This window comes from Macrobrachium nipponense, chromosome 42 (assembly GCF_015104395.2).
Source record: "Macrobrachium nipponense isolate FS-2020 chromosome 42, ASM1510439v2, whole genome shotgun sequence".
Taxonomy (NCBI): Eukaryota; Metazoa; Arthropoda; class Malacostraca; order Decapoda; family Palaemonidae; genus Macrobrachium; species Macrobrachium nipponense.
The window spans coordinates 5,572,614-5,594,753 of NC_061103.1; the positions used below are offsets into that span (position 1 = coordinate 5,572,614).

Genomic DNA, 22,140 nt, shown 5'->3' on the forward strand with positions numbered 1-22,140 from the left:
AGCAATAGACTGTAAATATAAGTCAGTCATATGTTTATATAAAACAGATGATGTAAATTGGATATTAAACCACTCTTCAAAGTCTATGAATAGAACCATTGGTAACTGGTCAGTCACATGTTTTGATTACCTTGTTCAAAGTCCTGTACATAACTTTACAAAACACACAGATAAATGAACAAATACATACATACCATTTGATAATATACGAGCTGGTGCTTTTTGGCTTACGACCTTACAACAGTAACTAAACAAAATAACAATGCTCAAGACACTTAAAGAGGCAGGGAATCTATATTTCTTAGATCTGACTTCTTTCTTACTGTTCAAATGCCTTATCCGAGAGATTTACCAGAATATCTCGTGCCATTTTTAAGAGTTTTATGATATTCTGTTCATGGGTACACATAATAAAGTGATTTTAATTTTTACAGTATTAGACACACTTGTGGTTTACAGATTTTTTTAAATATACAAATATTCAAATTAAAAGTTTCTTCATATATCAAAAAGTAATTTTCAACTATGAAATATACTTCAAGTTTATCAAGCTTTTCAGTTCTACTTTAGTTCATGGTTTCCAAGCTGCTTTTATGATTACTTTTATCTTTTTGCTAGAGAATTTAAACAAACAAGTTCTAAAGATTTTGGAAATACACTTGAAACACCTTTACATGAACTAACTTCAAAGAGATTATTATCAAAAGTAAACAATTTCAAACTTTAAAATCAGTTGAAAAGACTAAGTGAAGAATTGAATGTACCTCAAATACTCTGGTCACAGCCACCAATTAAAAACTGATTTATTTACTGTAAATTCAGTCAGTCCTTTTCTTATCTTCAGTCAGCATCTTAGAAACATAACACTCAGTTCACAGTTAGAGATTGGTAATGATGAAACAAGGGCGTAAAAGGACTGACTTGGATGACAGTTAGAACCAAAAAAGTATCAATAATTCTCGTCAAGTTGGGCGGTAAAATTAAGCTCAATGCTTTCACCAATGATGAAGCACTAAATGGACATTTCGTTAAATTTAAATAACCTAACTGTACATGGAGATTTATGTTACAATGTTTAACAGGTAATGTTTCCAAAGAAAATTCTATATTTTACAAAAAAAGAAAAAAAAAATCAGACATTTTGGAATCTTTGTAACTGTTCCTTCCTACTTCAAATGGAAAACTTCCAAAGCAATCCTGTTACGTATCACGTAATATATATATAGTACTCAAAATTAAATTACCTGACAAGATTAGTGACAATCCTATCCTGGTTATAAAACAGTTAAGTCTAATAGATTAGTAGGTAGTTATGGCTATTTAGTACTTCATTTGGTGTTTGGTAAAAATAAAAAGCAAAATATATGGAAAATTTTCTTCCTTGAGAATTCTTGTCGACATGTTATTCCGAAGTGATTCACAGGTCATCCTTGAAGCAGATCTTCAACTTGTCTGTCCTTAAGAGGAACTCTTCACAGTGGTGTTTATTCTTTATGATCTGGTAAATATATCTCAGTGTATCTTCATGTTGAGTCAAGTGTAGTTAGCTACGATTTATTTCCTTCATTGCTACGACTCGTTGCAATCCTGTGAAAATAGAAGTATTGATTTTAAAAAGCATAAATTCAAAAGCTATAATCTGACATATTGTATATTCTAATTTTTTGCTCATTTTACTGTGCACTTCAACAAATCACATGTTGCACTAATGAAATGGTTTTTGTAAATTCTACCCAAGATAAAGATGGTAAGCAGCCTAGTATATAGTTCAATGTACTGCAATTTATGACATTCGAAATTTTCTCGACATTAAGAACAAACAAGGCATGTCATATTTGACATGTAGACATCACTGCTTTCCTCTAAAAGTCAAGTATTCCAGTATCTATGTGTTAATATCAATTCAATACTGTATGCCAACCCAGTCTTTGGCTTATCGATCAAACCTTAATCAGTTGACTGACTAATATTACCATAACATCTTACCTTCCTCCACTGAATAACCACATTGATTAATCTATCCTACCTCTATCTACTGACAAACCAATATTTACTGGAACCCACAAACTTCCTTGCCTTGGCTTTTATACCCCACTGACTTAACAACCTACAATAGATTTACCAAATCAACAATAACCCAGTAACCAATGACTCCACATTAACAGAGTGAATTAACGTAATCTACCCTACCCAACTAATTCAACCTAACTCAACCCAGTGACTGACCTACTCCACTATAGTCCATCATCTATTGTGAATAGTTAAGACCTCCAGACTTACACAAACCATGTTACCATGACACAAAGCTTGTAAATCTACCATACTCCATTGTACACTCAAATTACCTTACACTCAGTGACTCCAATACTATTAACTTTATGTTGCATGACACCTTAATTTAGTCAAGAATAGAATTTACCTTAACCTACTATGGGTTTCAGAGACAGTGCAAGCACGTTTTTTGGCAATATTTCTGTAACGAACTCTCGTATCAGAACGATTTTTTGCTATAGTGTATTACACCCAGTGCCGGAATTTATAAGGGTATTGTTAATCACTAATCGTAAAAAATAACGACACTTGTCCTTGTACCAAGAGACAAAAACTCCATTATCCAGAAATGGATACGAACACAGCAGTAAAAAGCTCCACCTACCCTCTCCCCCCACCTCCACTGCCACCCCCGTCCTCCTTCCTTCCCTCACCTACCCTTCTCTCTCTGGAAGCTGTTTCAGTTTAAACTTATTTTCTATGATTTTATTTCTATCTATCTATCTATCTATCTAATAATATACATTGTATATATCTAACGATCCAGTCGGTTGTTAGATGACAGTTGACTGATTTATTTATGCATTGATCAACTCATCTCTCTCCCTCTCTGAAAGTTAAGCATATTTCGTACGATTTTTTCTATCTATCTATCTAATAATAGTTTACATTGGTGGATATATCTAACGATTCACTCGGTTTTTACCTACCTATTGACTGATATATTTATACACTGGTCAACTCATCTCTCTCTCTCTCTTTCTCTCTGTGGTAGTGGTGCCTACTGTAAATGGTTATTAGAGTGAGAGATATCTGAATGTATGGTGGAGCAGTAAAACGATAGACACTATGATTTATGGTAAAGCGACTGTTATACTTGTGGTTGGTTACCTTCTTCATGTGGACTCGGGGTATCAGCAATATAGTACTTGTATTACGAAGGTGAAGATGATATACATATATGGTCACCACGGAACCTAACAGTCGGCACGGTTGCAGAAATTCGTTTGTCACGCAACTTTTCAACTTTTTTAGCCATGAAAAAGTCGCCAATTGCCTTCAGATTGGTTTGAATAGGTAACTGGTTATACTTTGTGTTACAAATAAAAATTGAGCCTTTTTACAGGACATTCATTAGAGTTAAACCCTTGATTATAGTGATGCACATATAACAGTCGTTTTACCATAAATCATAGTGTCTATCGTTTTACTGCTCCACCATACATTCACGTATCTCTCACTCTAATAACCATTTACAGGTAGGTACCACTACCAGAGAGAGAGAGAGAGAGAGAGAGAGAGAGAGACCTTACCTTACCTTACAGACCTTACATCTTGTTCGGGTTGCCCAAGGTCCCTCAGTGTGAGGCACCTCTAATGTCTACCAGAGAGTTGCTACATCTTCCGGTATATTTTGCATCTTCCAATCTTGGATGGTCTGGCATGCAGCTTAGATATTTGTTGAGATTATTCTTAAACACATCTACGCTTACTTCTGATATATTCCTCAGATGAGCTGGCAACGCATTGAATAGATGCTGCATTATCGATGCTGGTGCGTAGTGGATTAATATTCTGTGTGAGAGAGAGATGAGCGGATCAGCACATAAATAAATCAGTCAACTGGCATCTAACAACTAACTGGATCGTTAGATATATACAACAATGCATATCATTAGATAAATAGAAAGACAAATCATGCAAAATAAGTTTAAACTGAAACAACTTTCAGAGAGAGAGAAGGGAAGGTGAGGGAAGGAAGGACAGGGGAGGCAGTGGAGGTGGGGGGAGAAGGTAGGCGGAGCTTTATATTGTTGTGTTCGTATCCATTTCTGGCTAATGGCATTTTTGCCTCTTGGTACAGGGAAAAGTGTCATTATTCTTTACAATTGGTGATTCACGATACCTTATAAATTACGGCACTGGGTGTAATACACTAAAGCAAAATCTCGTTCTGATACGAGTGTTCGTTACAGAGTTATTGCCCAAAAACGTGCTTGCACTGCCTCAGAAACCCATAGTAGGTTACCCTACTCAGCTCAATTGATGTCCCAACTACTAACCTTACTCCATTAAATTAACATTAATCACCTGCACCAGTGGGTAACATTATCTGCTAACTAACCCCTCTCTCTTAATTCTTTTATGCTCTCAGTGTCAGTTCTAGAATCTCTGCTTCAACAGCTGTAGTCCTACATGGGTTGCTAACTCCAATTACTTGAGACTGTCTTTGTATGAATCAATATATCAAATTATTTCATTCCACATGCCCCACCAACTATGGCTTGATTTAACCTTCCTATGCTATGAACTTACTTCATCAACACGAGATAAGGAGTTCTTGCACTCCTGTTAAGTCAAACGGTAGTACAAATGAGTATGTGAATTTATAAAGGTAGTTAAAATTAGCCCTTTCAGTTGATATTCTGACTAAAACCAAATATCCAGTAAGATGCAGTTACCATACCAGATGAATTTTACATGTTGCCAACAAGATCTTGATACATTACAAAAACCGACTGACCTGTTCCTTTCGGAGTATCTTGCCGACAATAATATGACCAGGTTCCAATAATGTTCTGCCGAATTTAGGAAAAAATATTATAATATTTCATTCATTTACTCGTCTGCTGTTATTCATTTCGACTGTCATAAATTTTTTTTGCGAAATTATATAGCTCCAAAAGATCACAATCGGCCATAATTGTTATTGCCATGATATCTGTATTGTGGTTTTAAAAGATTGAAGTTTGTGAGAACTCTCCATTTTGCTCCAGAAGGGAGAATACTAGTCCCACAGAAAGAGGGGACTTGCAAATAATAGTAATTCTGCATGAATGCAGCTTAAAAACTTCTAGAGTACTCCTAGATTTCTTATTAGCATCTACAATTGATGAAAACCCTTCAGAAAATCAATAAAAAAAACATTGAGGGTATCTGCTGATGGATATTAGTGTAAAAATAAAAATGTTCAAATTTTCAATAAAAAACTGATCGTTAATGATAGTTATGTATTTGTCAGATTATACAGTTAAAGGATATTTATTAGCAAGCATTGGTAATATGACGAGGTGCTAAAACAATTGAATAACTAAATCATCCATTAATAATTCCTGCCAGTTTTTTCCATATATCGGAATAACATCTGGTAGAAATATATTAATATTTGATTGTGAATATTCAACTACTTCCTGGACTTGGTGCTTTCGTGTATGAGAAATATTGTTGCACTACACACACACACACACACACACACACACACACACACACACACACACACACACACACACACATATATATATATATATATATATATATATATATATATATATATTCATTTCCATTTCTTTAAGAAGTTTAACTGAAGGGAACTTGTAAATCTGGGATTAAAAAATTAAACACTGTTGGCCCCTTCTCTCCCCTTGAGGTACACACAGCACCTGCTTATGGTTAACCTAAAGGTGACCTAAGTGCAAAATCTTACTGAATCATTTAGCAAAGCTGGATGTTGTGCTGCTTCGCTTAATCAGTCAAAGAGGAATGGCGCTGCTATCTTATCAGACCACGATAAGGAACTCGGAGCATTATTAGTAACAACATGGAGAGGGAAGCAAATCACATAGCAGAGCGTGGTTGTCAGTGCGACTGGTCCTCCATTTAGATAAAGAAGATTAACGTTCTTTAAAACTACTGAGAGGATCTGTGCTTAAAAAAAGCTTTTTTCCTATTTACCTGTGACCATGAGTGTTGTAAATTATCGTTGTCGTTGACGCTTGAGAAAAAGAAAGTCAGAATTTGACTTTATAACCAGGCACAATGTCTCATCAAGAACTGTTTCTCCACCACTGTGTGAACTACACCAGGCATGCTAGGTTAATATATTGCCTAAGCACAGAAATCATATTGCAAGCTTTCGAATGGTTGTACGTAGGAAAATCTCTAACACTGAAGGAGTTCTATGAAAAAGACCCCAAGAGATTTGCGAATATTCCTGGGCATTATATCAGAGATATCAAAAATGGAAAACAGCCGAAGGAGATGGATTTCACTTTTCTGTACCAGCTGCTCCAAAATATCTGTGGTTTAGCTGGTCCAAACGATAACATATGGTTCAAAGAGGCTCAAATGGCCGGTGATATACCTCTTGAAAATACCCTGTATCAAATAAAAGCTTTGAGGAACGAGCTGTCTCACCTTAATCGAAAGAATTTTGTGCAAATTAGCAACCAAAATTTGGACAAATTTGTGGGAAAACTTCAGATGCTCTTTACGAGTGTCTTGACATCATCAGCAAAAAAGGCAGGAATAAACCAAAGAAAGCTGGACCGAGCCATCATTAAAATGCAAGATGGTCTCCGAAAGGAGCAATATTCCTATGACTCACCCAGCAATAAAGAATTTTTGAAGATAAGCCTGGAGGAGCTCTTGCATCAGTTCTTCAAGCGACCCAAGACACCATACTTGAAGCCGAGACTGGAAGAAGAAGTAACCGATGGAAAGGTTGAGGGTCAAAATGAATTAAGTGACAGCACGCAACCCAAAATTTTCACGCTGAAAGACCTCTTTGATCGCAAGACTCGGGCAAAACAAGAACCTAGGGTCATCATTCTGAGTGGGTCGACAGGATCTGGAAAAACTTCTTTATGCAGGTAAGAAAAATGTACTTATAACGTCAATGTACCCTGGTCATTATGTGTGATTGTTATACAATAAGTTTTGGTCTAGCGTAAATCAGTGAAGTAAAGACGCATGAAAACTTGACAAATAGCATACGTAATCATCTTGAAAACCAACCATAGTTTTGTGATAGCCACAAAAATCATGTCTTTAACTTTCAGATTTTTAGCAAGAGACTGGTTGTCTAATTCAACGTCTGTGAGACACTTGGGGAAATATGACCTAGTGCTGCTTCTCAGCTGTAGGAGGATGACCACAACAGATCTACATTACCTCTTGAGGAGCAGCCTGCTACCTAACGCTACTGCACTGTATGATACCCTAGAATTATCAACATTTCTGAAAAGTCACAGAATACTGTGGCTTGTAGATGGCTGGGACGAGGCGAAATTTGAAGCCAAAACTCTCATAAAGGATTTATTCAGCAAAGTAGAGCATGAGTGGATGTATCACAAAGTTCTAGTTACTTCAAAGCCTGATCTGGTCAGTAAAATCTTGGAGAAAATTGATTGTCAGAACTCTGTCCTGAAAGTTCATTTGGTGGGGCTCGATAAGACAGAACAAGGACAACTATTGCAACTTAATTCAGTAGATTCTTCGAGCCCCTTTGACAGTGTTTTAATAGAGAGATTTTTAAGCTTCACTGACAAGTGCAATAATAGTATCAAGGAAGATCTGAGAAACCCCTTGAAGTTTCTTTTGATATTTAAAATATGGGCTGAAGATTCAAGTAAAGTTATAACTGGAAGCTTAATTCAGCTCTACGGTGCTATAACAGACTCTTACAAGAAGCGACTTCTCAAGAGGCTAAAGGAGCATCCTTTTGCAGCAGAAGACAATCCAGAATACCTTGAGGTATCTGTCACTGCCTGGTTAAGGGAATTATCAAAAGTTACCTTTGAATCCTTATTAAAAGGTGAGGGACTACACCTTAGTTCTGAGCATATAAATATCTTGGAAAATGCTTGCAACCCATTTGTAGCATCTCATTGCCTGTCAGCTTTTCTTGAGTACCAACAGATGGACACTACGGAATTGAATCACTATTCATTCCTGCATCCAACGCAGAAGATATTTTTTGCATCACTGCATCTTGTAAATATTATCAATGAGGCTGAAAACCCAGAGCAGAAAGTGGATGAGATTCTTCAACAAAACATCAGCGGTTTTGAATTTAGTCACGTCATCGACCCTTTGCTTGGTGTCTATGATATATCAGACCAAATTCAGTTAGCATTTATGAGTACTGTCTCAAAGGTATCAAACGGATTCCTATGGCCCCATCTACAGCGAAAGCATATTTGGTTTTTCTGTCAATCTGCAGTCAAGAAAGTGATAGATTGTCTAACCAATTTATACACAAAGCAAACACCAAACGTTCATAGCATAAGAGAAATTTTCCCAATTCTTCATAGTGCTTTAGCAATACAGAGTGCCGATGGTGGTCTTGAAAAATGGCCGGTCAGATCTCTGCTGAAGGTGATACATTTACTCATTCCTGAAGAGAGCACATCTATCAGTTGGCTGGACGTACTTAGGATCTGTCAGTACGATCAGAATGTGTTGCAGACGGTTGTACAGTACATTGACACACAAGAATGGCAAGTTACTGATGCCCATCTGAAAGCAGCCTGGGAGCTCATGTGCTATGTTGTTCCTCAGAAAATTCATGTCAGTATTTCAGGAGACCCAAAGCAATTGCCTGACCTAGAAATTTTGCTCCACTTGGTACGGCAGCACAGGATCGAAGTTCAGCTTAGCCTGCAACAACACATGATTCATCTCGGAAAGCGTGATTTGTCAGATGACTATTTGGAGATGCTATGCAGCTGTGACTCCAACTGCAGATTAACGTACTTTTCTGGTTATCTGAGCAGGCAAGGTCTTGGTGTGCTGCAGAAGGTGTCCCCTCTAAAGACTCTAGCAATACGTATAATGGACAGAGGGGATGTTAAACGGCTTCACAACATAACTCACAAGCTTAAGAACTTGAATTCTATATTTTTCATTTATGACTTGAAATCATATCCACATGTTAGTCAGCCACTCAATGCCAGAAGATATTTTGGGAGATTTCTCAGTGTTACGGCCTGTTTCCCACATTTACATGAAACATATATCCAAAGAGCTGCTGATTTTATCTGTAGCTTTTGTCAACATTACACTGCAATTGAAGTCGGTAGCACTGGAAAGCGAGGCATTAAAACAATTTCTTCTCTCTTAACTAATAACAAGGTGACAGTTTACAATCTTCTCCGAATCGTCTATATTAAGGGAATTGAAGAACCTGTCCCAGTTAATATGGGTTATATTAATGTTAATAACGAAACAATGATTATATTCCAAAATTTTAATTCATGTTAAATACAGACTTATGACTGGATTGATTGACGAAAGCTGGGATATTGTTTTGTTTGTTTGTATGGTGTTTTTACGTTGCATGGAACCAGTCGTTATTCAGCAATGGGACCAACGGTTTTACGTGACTTCCGAACCGCGTCGAGAGTGAACTTCTATCACCAGAAATACACATCTCTCACACCTCAGTGGAATGTCCGAGAATCGAACTCGCGACCACCGAGGTGGCAGGTGAAGACCATACCGATCACGTCACTGAGGCGCTTAAAAACTGGGATATTGACCCAAGCTACTGGGCACACTCAGCCATCCGGTGCTTCGCATAGTGAAAAGAGGGAGTTGGAGTAGCCCACCATGGAGTAGCCGGGCAGCATGACCAAAGACAGGAAGTGGAGTGGAATCGAGGCCAAAGGCAAATAAAGTGGGCGCAGCTACTGGCCGAGAGGACGCAAACACCATACCAACCACGCCACTGAGATTATTGTACTGAAATATCTTCACGCAAATAGGTGACAGTAATATGCTTATAATCAAAAAGAATTTCATTCCTTCCTTAGAACCGTACGTACCCGATTGAAGAATTGTTTGACTCTTCATTTGACATAATGGACTATTTGGAAAAGTAGTGTTATAAGCGACATAACCAAATATGTGTTCCTGCGTCATCTTATCAGTTCCTTGCGCAAGACCGGTGGGTGGTATAAGACTGCTTGTACATTTCTTTTTATCTCTCATTTTTTTATAGTATAAATTAACTATTTTCCTTTTTAGTAGTAACGTTAGTCATCGCAGTTCACGGCAGAAAAGTCTCGTACCCGAAAACATTAATTCTCCAGAGTTAATCTCTTTCAAATGAAAGCAATTACAGGAAATGCCGGTGAATATAACCATTGAAATGTGACTTATTGTTTCAGAGATTTCAGAGATTGCAGTATGGGAACTTGCAGCTGTCAGTTGATGATGCAAATCTTATCTTTCATCAGTGCAGTGTAACTAGACGAACATTTTTTGTCTTTATTATCATCATTTTTAGAATAATCTTCATCACTGATGTATAACGTGTAAGCACTCTTTCTCTCTACCTATAAATCTATCTACCTACATTTCTTAGAAACTCTCACACATATATTACACACAAAGAAACCAGGTAAAGAATATCTTTTAAAAAAATCATGTTTTGTCATCATCGTTGACGCTGAAAAATACGATATTACACTTTCCTGAGATTTTTCTTCCTTCATTTAACCAGTTTCAACCAAATTCCTCTCATGTATGTGTTGTTTACTTTTTGCCATTTGATCTGCGGCCAAATTCAGTGTGATTCACATTTTCATCTTTTTGATGGTAGCCCGTTTTTATCACCTTCCATGTCGTAAACATATGCCGGCAACTTATCGCCCACAAATCGCAAACAAATTGAAAACAAGTCAGCGACTTGCTGGGAGTTGTGTCCAAAAGTTCATACGACTGCCCAGCAATTGCAAATAAGGTAGTTTCCTCTTAAGGTTGTTGATTTGTTTTCAACTTATTTGCGATATGTATGCTACAAGCTGCCAAACATGTGTACAGCATGTTACAATGTAGTGCGGATACACCCTAAGGTGTAATTACACTTGATATGCTGTTAACTACGCTAACTGTTGATGTCTGACTCACAGAACCAGTTACTCATATGTATCCAGTTGTTCCAAATAAAACATTATAGTATAAAAGTGTCTGTGCATTTTCCCAATGAGATTTTTAACAACTGAAAAATTCGATAAGACCGGAAATGAAAAATTCAATAAGACCGGAACTGTTGGCAACTTGGCACACGCTGGATCACGGCGCTGATGTCTCCAATACCCTCCCAATCCCCTGCTCCACCCAAGGGTGGACAAACAGGTTTGCAGGAGGAGGGTATATGTCTCCCATACCATCCCATTCCCCTACCTACTCCTCCCCACCCAGGGCGAACAAACCAGTTTGCAGGGGGTGGGTGGCTGAGTCATGTACCTACCCCCCCCCCTCTACATTTACTGTAAGCCTAGTGTTCCCTGCATACTTTTCGTCTACATCTTTTAATTGAGGTACATCCAAGGGCCAAGTGCCTCTTTTTAAAGCAAGGACAAATTCATCTGACCACAATGACAAGACGTTTTTTGTCACATGTTTCAGAGCCCATTTCATTTTTGCAACCTCATGTGATAATTATGTCAGCCATTAATATAAATGTCCTCTTGTGAGAGAGTGTATGAAGGCGGGTGGGGGTGTTTTCTGGCAACTTACATCACGAACAATAAATAATCTGCGTGATATTGATCGCCATGATATATTAATCATCTTTACTTTTATAGAATATTTACTATATTAATCATCTTTACTTTTATAGCATTCTGCTGTAAAAGTAAATTTGACGCAGTGATTTCAACGTAACCAAGTTCAACATCTATATATTGCATGCTAGGGGAAGATATATATATAATATATATATATACAATATATATATAATATATATATATATATATGTATATATGTATATATATATATGATATATTATATATATGATATATAGATATATATATGTATATATATATATATATATATCTTTTATACAATCGTCCAACCAAGAAGACATTATCTATCGGGCGCAAAAAAGGAAGTTATCATTCAGCACATATGTTACGATGAGTTGCCAATTGACGAAATCCTCAAAGTCCGCGATGCTTGCAGACGATATTTAGACCTTCCTTTTAAGTTTTCCAAAGAATGCTTCATTCAGATTGTTTCCGTGCTAAGTTTGATTACTTTTATTTATGTATGCGTTCACTTTACAGCTAATGCAGGTTTGACATTCACAAGTCTACTGAATTGATATGATATTAATTGGTCAGTTGGCAACTCTTGTGAACAACAGCCGTTATCATTCTTCTTCTCTCTAGTCTTCCCGTGACGCGAATATAATGACCCGGTAACCTTCGCGGTATTATAGTTAGCAACAGTGAATCACAAAGGACGTCTGCGTCTGCGTCTTCTGCGAGAGTTTTCTCTTAATCACAGGCTGCCTTTATTTTAACGAGGCTGCCCTGAACATTATTACATCGAATAGAAAGGTGAGCTAAACTTTGACTTTGCATTGATTTTGTTCTGATAAGAACTTTTCTATTTTGTTTTTTAAGCTTGAGCTGTGAATGGCTAAACATTGCCTTTCCTAGAGAGCCTGCCTATCCGCTTTTTCGCTTGTTCTTTGGTCCATATTAACTGGATTATTACAAGATAAAAAAAACCTTATATTCTGTGGCTAACATAATAGAGAGCAGGACATTTATGATGTTACTGAATATTAGGTATAGACACACTAGAAAAGATTAATAAAAACAATAATGCATGATGAAATGAATGTCCCCAGTGGACAGTGACGGACGAAAAGCATAAAAACACAAGAGTTCTGCTAAGGTTCTAGAGGGATCCAGGCCCCACTCCTTAAAAATTAAGGGGTGGGGTTGGGTGGGAGGGGGTCACAATATACTTCTTAATACTCTCTTAAATATACAGCTGCATTAGCCTTCATCCACTGTGGCGAACATATGATATGATGGAACTAATATTGTCCCTTCTAAGAGCACATAAACTAATTTGAGGTATCATTGTGTTACTCATGTCGTATTTAGTTAACCAAAGCTTTGTATACTACGAAGTTGTACCGTCTTACTGACTATCTTTCTCTCTCTCTCTCTCTTCTCATGTCGAATTTGGTTAATCAAAGCTTTGTATACTACGAAGTTGTACCGTCTTACTGACTATCTTCCTCTCTCTCTCTCTTCAGATTCAGCGAGTCGAATTTGCCATGAAGGCGCACAGAATCATTCTGCTACTGGAATTACTAATAGCGCAAAGTGCTTTTTTGTTAGCACATGCAGACAACAGCGCTCAGCCCCAACCACATATAATCCTCATCGTAGCAGACGACTTAGGTATGCTGATTCTAATAGTTTTCCTTCATTATTTCATCGTAGTTTCCCTATATAATTTGACAGTTTAATTCCTGGCTAATCATATTCTATTCTGAACCATCTGTGCCTCATTCCTCAGTGTACTACCAAATGACCATTTAAAGAGATTTGATCTTGTGGTCCTTCCCACCTTATCAAATGCTATCACTGATAACACTGGCCTTATCCTGTTCCTATAGAAGTGCGTGTATGCAAATTAGGCTGTAATGTTTTATGATGCTGAATGAAACATTACTTTTCTCCAGAACTACTAGGTGTTTTCTCCCCTTGTTGAGAACTAATCCTTAGCAGAGATCTGAAGTGGACCAGGTGGTGGTTTAATCACTATAGTAGATTCACTTCAACCGTGCATCTGCTGTCTAGGCCAGTCCCCTACGACGGTCCTCCTGATTGGCTGTTGATAAGCCAATCACAGGGCTGGAAACTCTCAGTCTCTCGAGAGAGTTCACATAGGCAGAATGTATGCTCCACCTTTCATGAGGGTTACTACTTTTATAAGACGTGTCTCTCAGGAAAGGTGGAACGTACATCCTGCCTATGTGAACTCTCTCGAGAGACAGAGAGTTTCCACTTTCCAGCCCTGATTGGCTTATCAACAGCCAATCAGGAGCGTCGCAAGGGACTGGCCTAGATATCCGATGCACGGTTGATGTGAATCTACTATAGCTACTTTTGGCAGTGACATATTTTACTTGTATTTTTCTTAACTTCCCTAAGGCTGGAATGACGTATCGTGGCACAACCCAAAGGCCCTGACGCCTCATCTTGAGCAGCTGGCCCGGGGCGGCGTCCTCCTGAACCAGTCTTACGTCCAGCCGATTTGCACCCCTACCAGATCGGCTCTTTTGACTGGACGATATCCATACACTATCGGCAGACAGGTATTATTACTAATAATGTTGTTGTTGTTGTAGAAGAAGTGCAAATAGCACATAGTTAGGTAAAAGATAAGTTTAAATCCTATACTTGGTGTTGATGTTTTCCCAGTTATACGATATATGCTAGTTTTATTTTTTCTTGTTTTTTCTTTGAGCGAGATGTCCTGTGGCCAGAGGAACCCACGGGTCTTACAATCAAGCATCAGTTGCTGCCACAAGTCATGAAATCTGTCGGGTATTCGACGCACGCCGTTGGCAAGTAAGTCGACTCCTCTCTTGTTAACAATGTGTCTTTGACATTTGGAAGCAAAAGACTGGCCACAGATCAACTTTGAATATTCGATGGTAAAATTAGTTCACTTTCCATTGTCATTATCGAGAAACCAGATGATAAATGAGGTTAATAGATAGATGTTCAGTGACCCTTTTGTACTGTACAGAACTGCAGTGTATTGTGATATGGACTGTGCTAGCAGTCTCAATTTGACTTCTTAAGGCAAGGATTGGGTAATTTGGGTTTCTTTTATGGGGTTCACAAATCATGCTATTCAGAGTATACTGTCCGCATTTGCTTGCATTTATGCATGCGCACGATTCCTATGGCTATTTTTTCTTATTTTGGCAAAGCAATAGTCAGCTATTTAGTCTTGTAGATGAACAGGGCTGGCAGAATACTACATAGTAACATGAAAAGTACTTATGTCAATACATTTTGGAAACTCACACACACAATGCATCAACTTTGCTCCCTTATCTTATCACCAGGTGGCATTTAGGCTTCTGTTCGTGGGACTACACCCCAACAATGCGAGGTTTTGACACTTTCTGGGGTTACTATACTGGAGCTGAGGATTATTACCATCATGTGAGGCCCGGATGGCATCATGTGAGTTCAGCCACCTGCAATGGACCAGTGCACCAAGACCAACAGTCTGTCAACGGTAAAGATATGAAAGATTCTCTTTACGTCATAATCTGACCGCATTTTCCACCTGTCGGCTAATGTTTCTGGAGAAAAGAGAATTCAATTTTCCACCTTTCAGTTAATGTTTCTGGAGAAATGAGAATTCATTTTGCCACCTTTCGCTTAATGTTTCTGGAGAAATGAGAATTCAATTATCACAGCTGGATATACAGTCCCAGTACCATTATAAGGATTTATTGCTCAGAAGCCATATAACATAGAGTAAAGCAGTTTTTTTTCCTTTTTTTGTAGAATGAAGTGCTCTGAATGTAAACTTGAGATGTAGAACATTCTACAAAAAACTGCATTACTCTGTGTTATATGGTTTCTGAGCAATAAATACTTGTAATGGTACTGTGACTTTATGGACACCCTGTATTTTGGCAATTTTAGCAGCGATGTCAGCAGTACTTTTCACTGGTAATGGTCATGGTAAAATGACAGATGGAAATATAAGGAAAAATTCTGATTCTTCGTTTTTTCCAGTATCAGACACCCACGGTATACCGTTCGGTTACGACTTCAGAAATAACACTGCTCCTGAATACAGCGTTGATGGGCAGTATTCAACGGTAATGTACAATCAGTTCTGTATCGGATTGTGGTTTGTGCCTTCTGTGTAAATACGGTCAAGGCATTTTCACATAATATACATTTATAGTTTTTACTTATGTTTGGGTATAGTCATTGCATATTTCCTTCTGTTCTGACACTGAAGGTTGGTGAGTTAATAGATTTATAATCAAGATATTTTCTATTGTTCAAATACTGACGTTTTGGGATTTATTAGACTTATTATCAAGATATTTTCTTCTGTTCAAACACTGAAGCTTGGCCTTTAATAGACTTATTATCAATATATTTTCTTCTGTTCAAACACTGAAGCTTGGCCTTTAATAGACTTATTATCAAGATATTTTCTACAGTTCAAACACTGAAGCTTGGCCATTTAATAGACTTATTATCAAGATATTTTCTACAGTTCAAACACTGAAGCTTGGCAGTTTAATAGACTTAGTATCAAGATATTTTCTACAGTTCAAACACTGAAGCTTGGTGATTTAACAGACTCATTATCAAGATATTAAACAACAATAAATATACAATTCTCTTTCGTATTTCAGTACGTGATAAGTCTAGATATTTTCTTCTGTTCAAACACTGACGTTTGGTGATTTAACAGACTTATTATCAAGATATTTTCTACTGTTCAAACACTGACGCTTGGCCATTTAATAGACTTATTATCAAGATATTTCCTTCTGCTCAAGCAATGAAGCTTGGCAATTTAACAGACTCATTATCAAGATATTAAACAACAATAAATATACAATTCTCTTTTGCATTTCAGTACGTGTTTTCGTCATACATTGAGAACCTGTTGAGGACGAGGAACGCCAGCGATCCAATGTTCCTCTACCTGCCGTTCCAGAGTGTCCACTCTCCTCTCCAGGTTCCAGAGAATTACACCCGCCCTTTCGACCACATTGATGCCCAAAACCGCCGGGTAAAATTGGGTAATGAGAATCATCATAATAGAACTTTTCTTGTCGTTGTCTCTGGTGTAGTAAGGATGATTGTGACTATTAAACTGGTCGTCTCATGGGACTTCTGGGTCAATCAAAGTGGTCGTCTCTTGGGACTTTGTGGGACTTCATAGGTTTAATAAAACATGAAAGAAGTTCAACATCATTCCATTTTGAACTTTATTTTGTGGTAAGGGGTCTTGGCATAATCCTTTTGATCCTTGATTATAATAACCATAATGATCAAACCATTCAAATTCTCTTGAGATAACGTACTGAACCATGAAAATTCTCTTGAGATAATGTACTTATGGATAAATCCTTGATAATCATCATAATGATCAAACCACTAAAATTCTCTTGAGATAATGTGCTAAACCACTAAAATTCTCTTGAGATAATATGCAAAACCATTAAAATTCTCTTGAGATAATGTACTAATGGATAGACTCGAATTACAGGAATGGTATTAGCTCTGGATGAGGCTGTGGACAGAGTCGTACAAGCTCTAAAGGACACTGGCCACTATGACAATTCCATCATTATTTTCACCTCTGATGTGAGTAGTAAATGCACCAGTTTTTGAGAATCTTTTCAGCCTTCCCTTCTTTTCGCTTGCTCGGGGAGTAAGCCTACAAACTACTCTGTTGTTGTTGTTGTTGCTGGGGATAGGAAAGGTCTATGGAAGAGCCTACAAAGGTCTAAAAAAAGCGTTTCGCGTTGAGAGATACAGGAATTTTAGGATAGGATATATATGATTTTTTTTTCTAGAATGAAAATGTAAAAAATAAATAATGTGCATGTTTAACAAGACAGAATAATTATTTCTAATAAAATATAGCGTATTTATTTTAATTTTCGTTTGTGGTACAACGCGTTATTTGACCGTAGATTTTGGCACGCACCCCGAGTAAGCGTGAGGTAGGATTACGCCTTGTTTGCTTTTAGTTTAGTGATTTGTTTAGTAATCATTAGGTTAAAGGCACAGAATATGTTAAATGCATTTTTACCGCAGGAGAGAATCTAATGATATAATAAGAGTCACTGATCACTTTTTTTTTGTGTTTGTGTGTTTTGTTTTGAGGTTCAAAACCATTGATGGTGAAATCTGGTCTTCTAGCAGTTTAGTTACCCTTAGTATCAGGTCTTCACTCTTTCTTAACCACGATCACTAATTTTTTTTAGAAAACAACATTTTCATCGGTTGTTGCAATCAAAACACTTATTTGTATAACATTTGTGATCATTTTCTCTAGAATACAAATTATTGCAAATGCATTACTGTATTTTCTATAAACAATTTATCATCTTTTTCTTATATACTAATAACTATCGTAGTCTCACATGCCTACAGACTTACTTATTCCAACATGTACACTTATTGTCAACAAAATTACTTCCTGAACAACTGTGTATTAATTACGGCTTTTAGCTAAATAATTAACTGTTAATTCGCATGAGCAATACAAATTTAGAGGTAGTAAGGTTCTAAAGGCTCAATTCTCAGCAGAAACTGTTAATTTCCAGAACGGTGGTCCGACCGTTTCTGCCGGAAATAACTGGCCTCTGAGAGGTAATAAGACGACCCTCTGGGAGGGTGGAACAAGGGTGGTGGCTTTCGTCCACTCGCCCCTCTTACCCAACAAGGGGACTGTCTCTGACAAGTAAGAGTTCTTTATAAATTATGAGGGTTTGCAGCTTAAACTCTGTGTGGCATTGTTTCTGACATGTCCTATTTCCTCCTACCTTCATGGCTTAACTGTATGGCACTGTTTCTGACATGTCCTATTTCTTCCTATATTCATGGCCTAACTGTGTGGCACTGTTTCTGACATGTCCTATTTCTTCTTACCTTCATGGCTTAACTGTGTGGCACTGTTTCTGACAAGTCATATTTCTTCCTACATTCATGGCTATACTGTGTGGCACTGTTTCTGGCATGTCCTATTTCTTCCTACCTGCATGGCTTAACTGTGTGGCACTGCTTCTGACAAGTCATATTTCTTCCGACCTTCATGGCTTGAGTGTGTGGCACTGTTTCTGACTATTAAGGGTTCTTCTTGGCTATGAAGATTATATTATAGTTTGACTCTGTGAGTACAGTTTCTCTGACAAGTAATGGCTTTTCCCATTTATGAAAATTACAGCTTGACTCAACGTGTACAATGTCTCTAATAAGTAAGATCTCTCCCCAATTATGAAGGTTATATTATAGCTTGACTCTATGTGTACAGTGTCTCTAATAAGTAAGAGTTCTCCTCAATTATGAAGGTTATAGCCTGACTCTAACAACTTATGGTTCATCCCACCAAAGAAGGTTTATTATAGCCTGGTTCTGTCTGGCAATATCTCTATTAAATACAAATTTTTCCTATACGTATATTAAGATTGATATTCAGCTTAATTTTCTCTCACACTGTCTCTAGTGAGTTAGAATTCTTTCTACATATCAAGGTTGATATTATAGCTTAAATCTTTGTGGCGCTGTCAATAATAATTAATTCTTTCTATATATGAAGATCTATATTGTAGCTTCACTCTGTGTGACATCATATCTAATGAGTAAGAGTACTTCCTAGTTATGTAGGTTAAATTATATCCCAACCCTATGTTCGAACCATGATTATCAAGCAAGGGTTATATTATAGCTTAAATCTGCCTGGAACTATCACTTGTAGAAAGAATTCTTTTAAGTTAAAAAAAAAAAAATTTGTATTACGGTTGTTCTTGGTGGGGATTCACTCTCCTAGCTCTAAACACTTGCATTAAACGTCAGCTATCAATCTCGTACTTACATTCTTCATCAGCTGATATTTTCTACAAGGCGATATCTTCACTGAAATGGAAAAAACTGGCTTCTGTCACAGTAATGTCCCCTGGAAGTTATTGTATGGTAATTCTGGAAAGAAAAACAGTGAGCATGATTTAAAGTTGCATGACTGCATATATCCAGATTTTTTTCAGGGTATTTGCTGTTAGATTTTGTATATACTATATATTATTAAATTTTCCTGAAATTCCTCACTGAATTATCATCAAAATTTCTACCCATTATTATCCTGTTGACAACAGACTACATCTGACGCACATAGCGTAACGTCTCTCCGTTTTCTTTCGAACACCAGACTCGTTCACGTCACAGACTGGTTCGCGACGATCGCCGGCTTAGCAGGTGGGACTGCTCCTGACGATACCAGTGGGTATGACCAGTGGCAGGCCATCACCACTTCAGCACCTTCGCCAAGGGCAGAGATGATCTACAATATCGACATGACAAAGAGTGGAATGAACGCTGGAATCAGGTGGCTTCTCAATAACAATATATATATATATATATATATATAATATATATATATATATATATATAATATATCGAGCTACAATGTCCTTTAATATCTAATTCGCTCTACCTCGGAATTAATTAATATATTTTCATATATGCTTAACCGAAGGGGAATTTTTTCTCGATAATAGATTTGCCTGGACCAGGGCGCGAACCTATGGATCCTTTCAAACCCAGGAACGTCAGTGAAGCTTTTCCTACTACACCACCGTTCCTGGGTTTGAAAGGATCCATAGGTTCGCGCCCTGGTCCAGGCAAATCTATTATCGAGAAAAAATTCCCCTTCGGTTAAGCATATATGAAAATATATTAATTCCGAGGTAGAGCGAATTAGATATTAAAGGACATTGTAGCTCGATATATGTATATGAATCACGGAAATGTGATATGACTTATATATATATATATATTATATATATATATATATATATATATTATCTATATATAATATACGAGGGGAATAATTTAGAACCAGATCATAACAATCAACGTAAATTGCTCTGAATATTTCCTTGACTATAGGGCTACCTATATATTTCTTTATTTTCCATTTACGCTTTAATTTAAATCTCGCCTACCTATTGTCTCCAGGATGGGCGACTACAAGCTCTTAGTAGGGAACCCTGGCCCGGGGGAGTGGACCCCCCCACCGGAGGGGGAAAGTGGTGGTAATAGTTTTGATCGAGATATAAGAAGGACGACTTCACCAGACTCTCTGGGCTCCAGAAATGGCAGTGCTACAGACTCACAGCTTCTGGAAGAAAATTCACCAGCTTTTGATGTTGCAAACTCCGTTAGCGTTCAGTTAGAAGAATCAACGATATCCCACGGAACTACAGATGAACTGGAAGAAGATGGTGGTATTGTAACGCCCGAAACAGACTCGCAATACGAGAACGAAGTGGTCACACTGCAAGACTTGGGGCTGCAACCGGAATATTTCCCTGTCCTCAGACACTTCATAAGCAACGACACCGAAGTCCAGCTGTTCAACGTGACTGGTGAGTTAGGCCTAGTCACTGGCGTAAGGTGATAGACGACTAAAGCTGTTTACTTTTTGTGCAAAAGGTTTTTGCCATAACTTTAACATTAGAATGCTAGAAATCAATATTTAGAGTGGAATACGTTTAATTATGTATCTTGATGTATGAAGTCTCTGTCATATTCGTATTTTTCAGTGAGTAAATCTCTGAAAAAGACCAATTTCTACAAATCATAATGGCATGGATTTCTGACGTGTATCTTAACAGTTTTCAACGTAGGGGGAGTAGCGCCATCAGAGCACCTCGCGTACTACACTAGTCACCATGGTCTAGCTGCGCAAACTCTTTAGCCATTCACTTCCCCCCACCGGTTCCTACTTCCTTTCTTCCATATTGCTGTCCAATTCCCCTCCAACTTCCATTTTTATTCTCTGTCTTGAGCGCTGAATACCTGAAAATACTCTGGTGTTTGTCTGTACAGCCAGATTTCCATAAACCATAAGACTAACTTTATTTCCCGTTGCTTAAGACATCGTATAACATCTTGTCCCCAGGCGACCCCGAGGAGAGAAACAACATCGCTCCCAGAGCAACAGATGTGGTCAAGACACTCATGGGACTCCTCCAGTTCTACCTGAAGGACTACGTGGAACCTGACATCCTTCCAGATGATCCAGCGGCTAATCCTTCCCACTGGAACAACACCTGGACGCCTGGGTGGTGCCGTGCTAAATGAGGGGTTTGTTTATGTTACTGTTGAATGTAGCGAGAAATAGACCCATACTTAGAAAAACCTAATCTGAGGTCTTATTTTCCTTGGGGGCTTGACGAGAATTTGGTGATGTTTTTAAGGCGTTATATATTAAAAAGTCAGTGGCTTTTATTTTGGATTAAATCTTTGATGAAATCCTCCAGGAATTTCGTTTTCTTTTATACGACCAGAGACGGAATGTCAGCAAAACCAGGTGACTATGGTACCTATAGCTAACTGTAAACGAAAGTCGATCTTCATTCATGTTTTAATGCTTCATATACATGTGTATGTGTGTGTATTTATGCAGTATGTCACCAGCTCTTATACAAAAAGTTGCACAGTCGGAATGAGATGTATTCCAACTTTGTAACAAGCATATGTAGTATATATATAT

General features: G+C 37.6%; 1 protein-coding gene across 4 annotated transcripts; it reads left to right on the plus strand.

The window, feature by feature from the left end:
- The first annotated feature begins 5,882 nt into the window (after window positions 1-5,882).
- On the plus strand, window positions 5,883-21,790 carry LOC135212948 (arylsulfatase B-like). Of its 4 annotated transcripts, none has more exons than XM_064246703.1 (12): window positions 6,898-6,920; window positions 13,112-13,259; window positions 14,016-14,179; window positions 14,332-14,435; window positions 14,942-15,117; window positions 15,627-15,712; window positions 16,492-16,657; window positions 17,128-17,225; window positions 18,194-18,330; window positions 19,792-19,968; window positions 20,601-21,010; window positions 21,547-21,790. In XM_064246703.1, the coding sequence occupies exons 1-12, from the start codon at window positions 6,915-6,917 to the stop codon at window positions 21,726-21,728; spliced, it is 1,854 nt and encodes a 617-aa protein (XP_064102773.1). In that variant the 5' UTR covers window positions 6,898-6,914; the 3' UTR covers window positions 21,729-21,790. The 4 variants fall into 4 exon arrangements, with proteins under 4 accessions (XP_064102771.1, XP_064102773.1, XP_064102772.1 ...); XM_064246702.1 differs by lacking the exon at window positions 6,898-6,920 and adding an exon at window positions 9,757-9,997; XM_064246704.1 differs by lacking the exon at window positions 6,898-6,920 and adding an exon at window positions 12,025-12,398.
- The last annotated feature ends 350 nt before the right edge of the window (window positions 21,791-22,140 follow it).